Source organism: Myotis myotis, unplaced genomic scaffold (assembly GCF_014108235.1).
Source record: "Myotis myotis isolate mMyoMyo1 unplaced genomic scaffold, mMyoMyo1.p scaffold_m19_p_8, whole genome shotgun sequence".
In the NCBI taxonomy this organism is placed as follows: domain Eukaryota; kingdom Metazoa; phylum Chordata; class Mammalia; order Chiroptera; family Vespertilionidae; genus Myotis; species Myotis myotis.
In genome coordinates, this window is record NW_023416390.1 from 44,173,543 (window position 1) to 44,185,929 (window position 12,387).

Genomic DNA, 12,387 nt, shown 5'->3' on the forward strand with positions numbered 1-12,387 from the left:
GGAAATGAGGCCCTTTCATGGAGTCGCAAAGAAAGCATTCCAGGGACCCACGTATGGGAGGACAAGGCTTAGTGGTAAGGTTTATTGTAGAAAGAAAATCGAAGGACTGTCCTGGGGCAGTTCCGTCCTGCTGTGAATGAAGTCCAGCCTTGTCTTCATCAAGCCCAGACAAAGACCAGTGCCCAGAAATCCTGTGCCTTTGGTTCAGTCCATGTGAAAGCTTAGTCCAGTTCCGCCTCTGTCATCGTCCAGCTAGCTTAGCTTCTGTTCCTGGCTGTCCTCCAGCTGGCGCTGTATCGGCATACACAGGCTCACACTCAGAGCTCATGAGGTGTGCCGGACCCCAGGTGGCTTCTAGGGCCACATGGCTGCTATGGAAAGAGATGGCGGGAACAAATGGGGAGAGCCCGTGTTACAGAGGGAGAACTTTGTTAAGCTGATTCTATTACCTTGGGCTTGGTAAGGACTAGGTGCTTTTACAAACTAACCAATCACCTTCCTAATCTTTCATGGGCTTCTGCTGGTTCCTCTCCCTAAGAAATCCATTTCCTGGAACCTTCAGGGTTCTGTGTCCCTTATCCAATCCAATCCTTTTCCCAGGCTTGGCTCTTACTGCACATGCCTCATAGTGGAAGCATCTCCTCCTGCACCATCATGGCTTCGACTGGGCATGTGCCCAGCAGAGGAATTTCTCCTGCTGTTTTATTCCTTCTCTGGAAATGACCTATAAGGACCCATACTGCCCCTTCAGGGATTGGGTCCTGGTGCAGCGGTGCCCTGGGAAGCCTACGAACGCTGCAGCTTCCTGGTGAAGCAGGCTCAGTGTCCGACTCAGCTCCCCAGCTGATGAGGCTTTTTAATGTCTGATTCCCTTTGCTCCCTTCCTTTATTAATATCGAGCTACCTACCCTGACATGAAGGTGATGACAAAGCCACCTATTAAGATACTGGTATTTGTAAGTCTTTAGTAGCTAACTGCTGGGAGACCACAGAAAGTGTAAATCACCACCACAGATATTTGTTGTAAATAATTGCACAGAAGATATTAGAAAACTATTATCAATCTAACACTGTAATTTACATTTTAATCAGAAATGATGAATGCTGGTTTCTATCTGTGCCATTATTAGCTTGGTGAAGAGTTCCTTTGAATTCAGATTGGAAATTTCTTTATGAAAAATATGAAGGGTGCCCTAGCTGGTTTGGCTCAGTGGGTAGAATGTTGGCCTATGGACCGAAGGGTCCCAGGTTCTATTCCAATCCAGGGCACATATCATAGTTGCAGGCGCTCCCCAGCCTGGGCCCTGGTCAGGTTGCATGCAGGAGACAACCAATCGATGTGTTTCTCTCTGTCTTTCCCTCTCTTCCATTCTCCCTAAAAATCAATGGAAAAATGTCCTCAGGTGAGGATTAAAAAAAGAAAAGAAGAAGAAAAGAAAAATGAAGTAAGAATACTTCAGCTTGTGGGTGGGAGAAATTGTGGGGGAGGGGTTTTAAAAAGTCTTGTACTTCATTTGTTTTCAAAGTCAAAATTAGTAGAAACTATAAGTGCTAATGGAATTTTTACTACTAATGATATAAAAAGTGCCCAGCAAATGTTAACTGTTCTTTCTTCTCCTTGTTTTTCATCATCATTAACATCATCATTAAGATATAGTTGTTAGAGTCATAATCCTGTCATGGGAGAGGAAAAGTATAATAGAAAAGTCACTGAACTTAGCAGCTTCATAATGTTAATCAATTAAAATAGTCAACAGAGCCAGGCCGGTGTGGGTCAGTGGTTGAGCATCCACCTATGAAGCAGGAGGTCACACCACATACCCAGGTTTCAGGCTCAATCTCCAGTAGGGGGAGTGCAGGAGGCAGCAGATCAATGATTCTCTCTCATAATTGATGTTTCTATCCCTCTCCATTCTCTGAAATCAATAGAAAATATATATTTTTAAAAGTTAAGTAATATTCTTTTAAAAAATATTACTTAACTTAATATTACTCTGGGCTGGCAGAAACAGAATTGTTCTGAACTCCAGATTCCATTATGTGCCGTTTGGATACTGAAATTGGAAAATGATTAAATAAAATAATTGATCTCTGTAAATTATTTTTGCATTTCAAACAGTAGAATGTAGAATAAGAAACTTCATTTGTGGTAGAAACTGAAATGGGTCAAACATGCCTGGAGGTTATTTTATAAAATGTCCAGAACAATTTAATAAAATACCCCACTGCACCTCATGTTACTCCCACCCTAGCCTACTTTGAATAGGAAACTGAATGCAAGCTAAGTATGTTTCTGCTTCAGACACTAATGATGTCTTGGTGTTGCAGATGACAGCTTTAGTAAATGACAGCTTTGAAGCAGCCATGTTGATGGGGTAATAAGCAGGACGGGTTCTCTCTCGGTGCTTTTCTTTCCTTAAAAACGGTCTCCTTCAATTTTGGTTTTCAGACTTGAATTTCTTTGGAACAATAAAGAAACAGCAGGAAACAGGGAATCTCCTGTTCCTGAGGAAATAAAAATGACCTGTCAACAATTTATCCATTACCACCGTGACCTCTGTATCCAAAACATAGTCAAAGAAAGAAGGTAAGTATAGGTTCCAGATAATTTTATTTTAACTGATAATTTTGGTTTGTAATGCAGTTGTGACTAACTACATGATTATTCTTTTTAATATCATATTTACATGCAAAAGTTAAAATAGTTTGGGTCGGTTTATAGTTTAAGAAACAGCATACTATCAGAGCCATTATCACTTTGATTTTTATAATTTTAAATGTCATATAACTTCCTATTTCCTTAAAAACAGGAAAACTTTAGAAGGAGCCAAAATGTACTTGAATATTAATATTCACTTCATGTTAACTATTAGTGTCTCTCACAAAACTTGGAGACACATTGGATTTAGAAGTGATTTTGTATGCCCCAGCCCTAGTTATTTCATATTACTAATGATGCTGTCAAGAAAATGAAGTGAAATTTCTTCTCTTAATCAATTCTGCTGCTTGTTATTTACAGTAGCCAAGATATGGAAGCAACTCAAGTGCCCATCAATAGATGAGTGGGTAAAAAAGTGGTGGTACCTATATACAATGGAATATTACTCACCATAAACAAAAAAGAAATTTTAACATTTGCAACAGCATGATTAGGCCTAGAGGGTGAAATATGTCAAACAGAGAAAGACAAATACCGTATGATTTCAACTATATGTGGAACCTAAAGAGCAAAATAAATAAGCAAACAAAATGAAAATAGTCTCATAGATACAGAGAACAGACGGATGGTTGTCAGAGGGAAGGGGAATTGGGGGCTGGGTGAAAAAGGTGAAGGGAGTATGAAGTACAAATTGGTGGTTACAAAATAGTCACAGGGATGTAAAGTACAGCCTAGGGCAGCGGTCACCAACCTTTCAGAGACCGCTGGCCTAGGCAATATATTCAGTAATCCTATATAATAAAGAGCTAATATGCAAATTGTCATCATGCCCTCACACCACGATGCCCTCAAGCCGTCACAATCCATCACCAGGAGGCGGTGTGTGCAGCGGGCATGCGTGGGTGGGCGGGCTGCATGCACGGCGAGGCAAGTGCAGGTGGGCGGGGACTTGATGCTGCATGCGTGGTGCGGAGGTGGGTCCCGGCGGCTCCGTGTGGCCAGGCCCGGGGGTCCCGTGGCTCTGCGTGGCGCAGAGGAGGCAGGGCCCAGAGGCTTCTCGCAGCGAGGTCTGGGGGTCCCACAGCTCCACGCGGTGTGGAGGCAGAACTCCCGGCTCCAGCCTACCACTTTGGGGCAGTCCATCGAGGAGCCCTGAATGGGTGGGCAGGGCCTAACTCTTTGGGACAATCGATCATGGGGCTCCCACACAGTGAGGGCACAGGCCAGGCTGGGGACACCCCCTCTCTCCCGAGTGCATAAATTTTGTGCACTGGGCCTTTAGTCCTATGTAATAAAAGCCTAATATGCTAAGTGTCCGGCCATTCCTTCAACTGTTCAACCAGTCGCTATGATGTACACTGACCACCAAGGGGCAGACTCTCAGACCAGTAGGTTAGCTTGCTGCTGTGGTCCAGCTGATTGGGACTGGGCGAGATGGACCGGACATACCCTGGAGCCCTCCCGCGGCCCCTCCCTGGCCCTGATCGTGCACCGGTGGGGTCCCTCGGCGTGGCCTGTGCCCTCTGGCAATCTGGGACCCCTCGGGGAATGTTGGAGAGCCAGGCCGAGGGACCCCACTGATGCACTAATCTGTGCACCGGGCCTCTAGTATTTTAATAACTATGTATTGTGCCATGTGGGTATTGAAATATCAGAGCAATCACTTTGTAAACTATACGACTGTTTAACCACTATACTGTACATCTGAAATTAATATAAAATAATGTTGATGTAAACTTTAATTGAAAAATAAAAACGCTTTACTCTTTAAAAAGCAGTTTTAGTTTCACAGAAAAATTAAGAGAAAAGTACAAAGATATCCTCCCACAAAGAACTAGACTAAAAAAAATTCATTCTCATCTTCAGAATTTTCTGTCTCTCACAGCATGTAGAATATTTTTTTAGCATTCGCATCACAGTTTAAATTAGCATGTGGAGGACAGTAAAACCACTCTTAACCTTGACCTGATCTTTCCAGTCATGTAGCCACTAGGCCACTGTGGCTATTTAAATGTGGCAAGTGTGATGGAGAAACTGAGTATCTCCTTTTAGTGCTTACTGTTAATAAACTTAAACTGAAAATTCACTGAAAAATTTTAATTCTGCTGCTTATTTTTCACCTCGAGTCCTAACCTTTAGTCTAAGGTATCACACTTATTCTTCTGATCCTCAAGATGTGGAGTATGCAGCAAGAAATCAAAAAACAAATGTTACCAATTTTTTTAGTCATTGTAAAAAGAGATTAAAAGCAAACCAGAAAGCCAAATACTTTTGTCTATACTGAAAATTTGAAAATTACCATTTAGGATGATTTATTTACATATTATTATGCCACTATACTTTATAATAACCAGAAGGCAGCCTGATCTAGCTAGTGGAAAGGGGACTCACTGGGTGGGTACTAATAGGGGACTAATACTAGAACTCAATTCCTGGGTATGTCACTTACTAGCTGTGTGACACTGGGCAAGTTCAGTTCTCCAAACCTTAGTGTTACTCTTTTTTAAAATAGAGGCTGGGTCTCTGGATTGTTCAAGTTAGATGACAAAATCTATGGAATGGGCCTAGTCCAGTTTCTGGAAATGGTAAACTATGAAGAAAAGTTGGTTTCTCACCCTTAAGGGCCAAACACAATTATTTTTTAAAACTACTTAAGGGAACTCCCCATTAGTTCTACCAGGCCCCTGTTATTGCCCACTATCAGGAAGCATAGCTCTTGCCATTTGCAGGACTGCCAGCTGCCTCAGTCCCGGGAGGCAGAATGGGGCTCCACTGGCATTGGCACTGCCCTGCAGCCTGCACAGTGGCACATTCTCTGCCTCTCTGCAATTCCATGAGCTGTGCTTTAGCTGCCTGATCAGTCATCAGGAAGCAAATATTATTTCCTTGGTGTTGGATAGAAAGTGTTGGGCTATAAATTAAAACTCAGCATGTAAGATGAATGCTCAGATTAAGGTTCTAATATTCAGGCTTCTGTTGAAAATGATGTTTTGGTTGCAAAGCATAAATTAAGATATTAATAAGTAAAATACTAATATCAATCTATCGTGATTTTATGTACTTGAGAAAATTTTTCATGTATATTAACCTCTTTTCTAATTTTCTTTTCTAGTTTTTATATGAAAATCTAATGTATATTCATTTGTGGTTAAATGTTTTAAGATTTTTGTCACCTATTCTTTATTTCATCTTGATTTTCTTTTTTTTTAATTTGTTTATTGGTGAAAGTATAACAGATGTCCCCTTTTTTCCCCATTTACCCCCTCTACCCTGCACCCACCCCTCCCAGGCCTTCACCATGCTATTGTCTGTGTTCATGGGCTATGCATATATGCATATAAGTTTCCCAGTCATTTCATCTTGATTTTCATCCACTGTTTCCTTCTGTCAAGCACTTTGGGTTTTACAGCTTGACTGATGCTTCTAAACAGATTCATATTGCCTAATGCACATTTGTATGAAAATGTACAGAATTCATTTGGTGTGTTTTTTTACATTTCTTTCCCTTGTTTATTTGTTTTTACTTGAGGCACCCCATATCTGCATTAGGAAGACCATTTTAATACATTTTAAAAATCTTAGATTTGTAACAAGACAGATCTCACTTATTCTTCCCTTGCTTTCTAATGCAGCAAGTTGCTGACATATCATCAGTAAATCTGTCTTGGCTGCTGAGGGCAAGAAGAAAGGCTATTCATGGGCAGTGTGATAAGCAGAAAATACAAAGATCATTTGAGTAGTTTAGTTAAAATTGTCCTTCTTAAGGAGCTTATAAAAATATTATTTAATGTTTCTGAGATAAATTATTTATAACTTTGAGTATAATTTACTAAATATATAATATTCAACTGTCTACAGAATGTATCTGATCATAAAAGGCCATCCTATATAATAAAAGGCTAATATGCAAATCGGCTGAACAACAGAATGACCAGTCGCTATGACGCACACTGACCACCCGAGGGCAGACGCTCAATGCAGGAGCTGTCCCCTGGTGGTTAGTGTGCTCCCACAGGGGGAGCACTGCTCAGTCAGAAGCCCTGAGCCCGGCTCATGACTGGCAAGTGCAGTGGCTCCCCAGCAGCACTAAGGATGTCAGACTGCTGGCTTGGGAGCAGGCCTAAGCCGTCAGTCAGACATCCCCCAAGGGCCCCCGGACTGTGAGAGGATGGAGGCCGGGCTGAGGAAACCCCCCCCCCCCCTGAGCGCATGAATTTCATGCACCGGGCCTCTAGTCTACTATAAAAAGAATATTTATTTGTAGATGAATTTACATTATCTGAGTGGGTTTTGTTGGTTTAAACATTTCCGTTTTCACAGGCGTTATTGGCATTTTTTCTCCAGTGGGTCTTTCTAGGGTTAGGCGAGTTAAACCCATTATACTCATAACAGTGTCATTCCTGCCACAGTTTTAACTATCATGCTGTCTTTCCCTGTCTCCTCCTATTTTTCCTTGCTTGTCTTCTATCATGCAGTGCTGATACCAAGTTTACAGACCATATGGGTGAATCATTCCTTTGACATACAGGTGTGGTGCAAAGACTTCGGCTGGGACCTTCTGTGGCTGTGACCTGGTGAACTGGCTAATTGAAGTTGGCCTCGCCTCTGACCGTGGTGAAGCTGTTATATATGGAGACAGACTGGTGCAAGGAGGAGTCATCCAACACATCACCAATGACTATGAATTTCGGGATGAGTACTTGTTTTACAGATTTCTTCAAAAGAGCCCTGAACAGAGTCCTCCTGCTATTAATGCAACCACAACCCAGCAGGAAAGATATAAAGCAATTGAGCATTCATCTCTATCGCCTAAGACATAAGTTATGAAGGAGAGAACCTCACATGAAGTTGTATCAAGCCCCAGATCTGTTCTCTGACCCTCAGGTGCCTCTTCTGTAAAATTTGATGTTTTCCCACCCCATGCTAACATTCTGTGATTTTATGTGTATGTAAAACAAACAGGAAACTGACTTTAGGAAAAATAAACAAATTTAAAGTTCTGAATGTACATAATAACTGTTAAATAATTATTTAAAACTAAATACTCCAACATTTTAAAACATTGCTTCCTACAGCTGTTTGCTATAATTTCAAAATCAATATCCAATTTACTATTCCTTTAAATTGCCAAATTTGGCAGGTATATTGCTAGTAGAAAATGGACCTTAAATTATGACAACTTTGCACGTATTGATAGCACCTCCTAAAAAAGGATTTTGCTGGTTCTAATAAGAGGCCTTCTTATTATATTTTCCCCATTTCCTTGACAAATAGTACTCATTAAAACTGGAAACACTATTTTTTAAGGTTCACCTTTTCTTGCTTTTCTATCCATAATACTAAACTGTGCCATTAGGAGAGCAATAAGAACTTCCATAAATCTTATCATCTACAAAATCCATCAACAGAAGTACAGTTTAATCTTTAACTTTTATGCTAAAAATAATAATTTGAGATTTGTTTAAATTTTATCAATAAAATTACTGCCATGTGATGTATCATTTTTGGCATTTGCACAAAGCATCACAGTGTGGAAGGCTAACCCTGTTACTTTATTCCTTGTAATTAAAAAGAAGGATATGTACTTCAAGCCAAGATTTTCAAATTCTAAGCCTAACATTCTACTTTTACATTTAGAATTTAGTCTTTCTTGTGTCTATGTATAAAAATCAATAAGTTTAAAGATTTCTAAGTGTTGCCCTCAGATAAGCTTTATGTTCCTTCAGTAAATTAAATCTATGCACATGATCTTTGAACCTCTACTTACTGGGTGTCAGTTTTGGTTTAACTTATTTAAAACATGTTTTAAATATTTATCTCATACTTTCAGCGTCTCATATATAAAAATCATTTAGAAAATAATTTATAGGGTTAAGTCATTTAATAAGTACTTTTTTAAAACCTGCATGGAAGCCTAATGTATTTAACAAGTACAGGCATACCTTGGAGATGGTGTGGGTTTCGTTTCAGACCACCACAATAAGGAAAATATTAAAGTGAGTCACACAAATGTTTTGTTTCCCAGAGCATATAAAAGTTATGTTTACCCTATACTGCAGTCTGTTAAGTGTGCAACAGCATTATGTCTGAGAAACAATGCACACACCATAATTAAATATACTTTATTGCTATAAAATGCTAATCATCATCTGAGCCTTCAGCGAGTTGTAACCTTTTTGCTGGTGGAGGCTCTTACCTTCAATTGGTAAAAAATGCAGTATCTGCGAAGTACAATAAAGCAAAACTCAGTAAAACAAGGTATGCCTGTAAATACATTAGTGTGTGATATTAATCTATAGCAATTTTAAGTTATGATTAGGGAATGAGGATATTTTTCAGGAGAACTGTCTTGCTGCAGAACTTTTAAAAAAAAATATGACCACAATGTAACTCTCAATGCTCAGGAGATAGCATAAAACCTCACTGTTGTGCCAGTAGACCTTTATAGCTACAGCAATAGCGGTATTAACTCACATGCATGCAGGCAACTCAAACTCAAGTGGAAAATTTGTTGTGTTTGTAAACAAGTCATACCACACGTTCTGTTATTTGCACGAGCGGAATCAGCAGCATCTTTTTCCATGAGAGACATTAAAAGAAAGCCAAAAAACAAAACAAAACAAAAAACCCTGGGTTAAAATGATCTGCAGTTTCAGAAAAAGAAGGCTTTTAAGTGATGTTTTTAGGATTAAGGATATGTTAATTTTATTAAATTAAAATGTTTGTAACTTTTACTCTCTCACTGACAAAGCAAGTTTCTAAATAAAAATACCTATTTCAACTTGCATTGCCAATGTCTTTTCTTTGAGTAATCTGAGTAATGCAGAAGCCATCACAGAGGTATTTTCTATAAGTTTTTAATGTTTTCTTAAATGGGTCTCCTGAGATTGTTCCATTCTTCGTCATCCTGGGGGGTCTGTGCACAGGCCTTGCTCAGTTATGCACTCAGTAAACTCTTTTTATTGACTCATATTTCATAATTTTTAACATGCAGGGTCACAGCTGGAAAAATTATGATACAATTTTGATTAAAAGCTACCACTTGTATGCTAATCTTCAACATGATCAATTGTTCTTTTCTTTGTTCTCAGTGAGTAATTCCATGACTAGCTTGTGCTTAAATTTCAATATTTTTAGAATAAGGTCAAGTGTACTTGACATTTTCAGAATAGCAATTAATGGTCAGTAAGTTTCTAAAGAAAAATGTAAAACTATTATTTAACATGTTTCCCATGCAGCAGAATATAGCTCTTAGGTTCTGTCCCTTCATATCTCACATTATGGAAAATACTATATTACTTTAGACCACTGGACATAGATAGTCAAGTGATGAATGATGGTTAGAAGCACAGTTCAGGATCAGAAATGTTATCACCATTCTTCAGGAAAAGATAGGATGGCAAATTTATACACGTGGTATGATAAAAGCTGGAAGTAATTAAAAAGAGAAAACCGTCACTCTATAGTACCTGTTTTTAGCAAGTTTTATAAGTAGGCAATAATTTTACACAATTCTAGACTGCATAATTATTTCTAGGGAAAAATTTTTTTATTGAAGATTAATATATAAATTAAGGTTTTCATCAAAGATTAAATGAGCTTTCTCTAAAATACTCAGTTTATTAGATTATTTCCTTGATTTATCACACAATTATAAATAACTAGAGGCCCAGTGCACAAAAATTTGTGCACTCGGGGGGTCGGGGGGGGGGGGGGGTTCCTCAGCCCGGCCTGTGCCCTCTCATAGTCTGGGACCCCTCGGGAGATAACAACATGCTGGCTTAGGCCTGCTCCCGGTTGGCAGAGGGCAGGCCCAATCCCTAGGTGCAGCCCCTGGTCAGGCTCAGAGCAGGGCCGATTGGGGAGTTGGGGCACTGCCCCCTGTCATGCACAGAGCAGGGCAGATTGGGAGGTTGCGATGCCACCCTCAGTCACGCTCAGGGTAGGGCCGATTGGGGGGTTGGGGCACCGCCCCCTGTCACACTCAAGGCAGGGCCGATGGGAAGGTTGCGGCACCACCCCCTGTCACGCACAAAGCAGGGCCCATCAGGGGAGTTGGGGCTCCATACCCTGTCATACACAGAGGAGGGCCAATCAGGGGGTTGGGGCGCTGCCCCCTGTCACGCACAGAGCAGGGCCGATCAGGGGGTTGAGGAGCTCCCCCGTCACTCACAGAGTAGGGCCGATAGGGGAGTTGGGGCACCGCCCCGTCACACTCTGGGCAGGGCGGATCAGGGGGTTGGGGCGCCGCCCTCTATCCCCCACAGAGCAGGGTCGATCAGGGGGTTGGGGCACCGCCACTGTCACACTCAGGTCAGGGCCGATGGGGAGGTTATGGCTCTACCCCGTCACACACAGAGCAGGGCCCATGGGGGGGGGGGGGGGGGGTTGGGGCGCCGCACCCTGTCACACACAGAGCAGGGCCGATCAGGGGTTGAGGTGCCACACCCTGTCACACACAGAGCCGCAGGGCAATCAGGGGGTTGGGGAGCTCCCCCGTATCAGGCACAGAGCAGGGCTGATCAGGGGGTTGGGGCACCTTCCCCTGTCACGAACAGAGCAGGGCGGATAGGGAGGTTGTGGCCCTGCCGCCTGTCACACACAGAGCCGCAGGGCGATCAGGGGGTTTGGGCACTGCCCCCTGTCACGCTGATCCCGGTGCTGGGAGGCCTCGTGGCTCTGCTGATCCCGGTGCTGGGAGGCATATTACCCTTTTACTATATAGGATAGAGGGCTGGTGCATGGTGGGGCTGGCTGGTTTGCCCTGAAGGGTGTCCTGGATCAGGGTGGGGGTCCCCACTGGGGTGCCTGGCCAGGCTGGGTGAGGGGATGATGGCTGTTTGCAGCTGGTCACACACCCTTCGGGGTTGGGGTCCCCACTGGGGTGCCTGGCCAGTCTGGGTGAGGGGCTGAGGGCTGTTTTCAGGCCGACTGAAGCTCCAAACTGCTCCTTTTTTCTTTTTCTTTTTTTATTCTGGGCCAGCTTTAGCTCTGGCTCCAGCTCTGAGGCCTCTGCTGCTGAAAGAAGGTATCTGGTTTGTTTGTGTTCTATAATCGAAACAATGTATAACTCTAGCTCTGAGATCCCGGGCTCACTGAAAGCAGGTTTCTGGGGTTTTGTTTAGCTTCTATATTTGTTACTATGTTTCAAACTGCAGGCTCAGAGGCCAGCAAGGCAGACGGGGAACGGTGGTTTCCTCCGTCACTGAAGCAAGCAAGCCTCATGTTAGTTTCAAGCTGCCTGGCTGCCGGCCGCCATCTTGGCTGGCAGTTAATTTGCATATCTCGCTGATTAGCCAATGGGAAGGGTAGCGGTCATACACCAATTACCATGTTTCTCTTTTATTAGATAGGATAAACATCATTTAAGGGTTGACCCAAAAAAAGCTAAATTTTAGCTACTACATATTTTATTTTTAAGAAACACATGAAATGTAAGAAAATCTTAAGTTTTCTAAAATATACCACAAGGCATTAATGACCCACATAAGTACCAAAGCCCAAATACCACACTGGATTGATAGAGTGAAAGTGTCCTAAATTGTTTTATAAATTAATTTACATAACCTTATAATAATCCTTGTCTTTATCTGGGGAGTTCTTATTCCAATTTTGAATATGGGAAAAGGCAACAGGTTGATCTGAGACTTATCAAAGGCTACCAAGTTGTACATATTGATTATCTACCTAATTTTCTTAATTTTACAGATAGAGAAGAGGACTGTATG

General features: G+C 41.8%; 2 protein-coding genes across 9 annotated transcripts in view; one reads left to right on the forward strand and one right to left on the reverse strand.

Moving 5' to 3' along the window:
* The window catches only part of GPR155 (G protein-coupled receptor 155), a 42,178-nt gene extending 32,734 nt beyond the window's left edge, over positions 1–9,444 (forward strand). For 3 of the 6 annotated variants that reach the window (XM_036320029.1, XM_036320031.1, XM_036320030.1), the window contains 2 exons: positions 2,450–2,587; positions 7,188–9,444. In XM_036320029.1, the coding sequence (XP_036175922.1) occupies positions 2,450–2,587; positions 7,188–7,479 (430 nt within the window). In that variant the 3' untranslated portion in view covers positions 7,480–9,444. Of the gene's footprint in view, positions 1–2,449; positions 2,588–5,948; positions 6,654–7,134 lie in introns of those variants that run through there. The other 3 variants (XR_004969441.1, XM_036320033.1, XM_036320032.1) reach the window with 3 other exon arrangements.
* SCRN3 (secernin 3) overlaps positions 64–12,387 on the reverse strand; it is a 38,215-nt gene continuing 25,891 nt past the window's right edge. For 2 of the 3 annotated variants that reach the window (XM_036320034.1, XM_036320037.1), the window contains one exon: positions 9,187–9,232. Coding sequence is in view for 1 of the 3 variants with exons in the window: in XM_036320035.1 (XP_036175928.1) it covers positions 318–371 (54 nt within the window). In the remaining 2 variants the exon portion in view is untranslated. Of the gene's footprint in view, positions 372–9,186; positions 9,233–12,387 lie in introns of those variants that run through there. The other variant, XM_036320035.1, reaches the window with a different exon arrangement.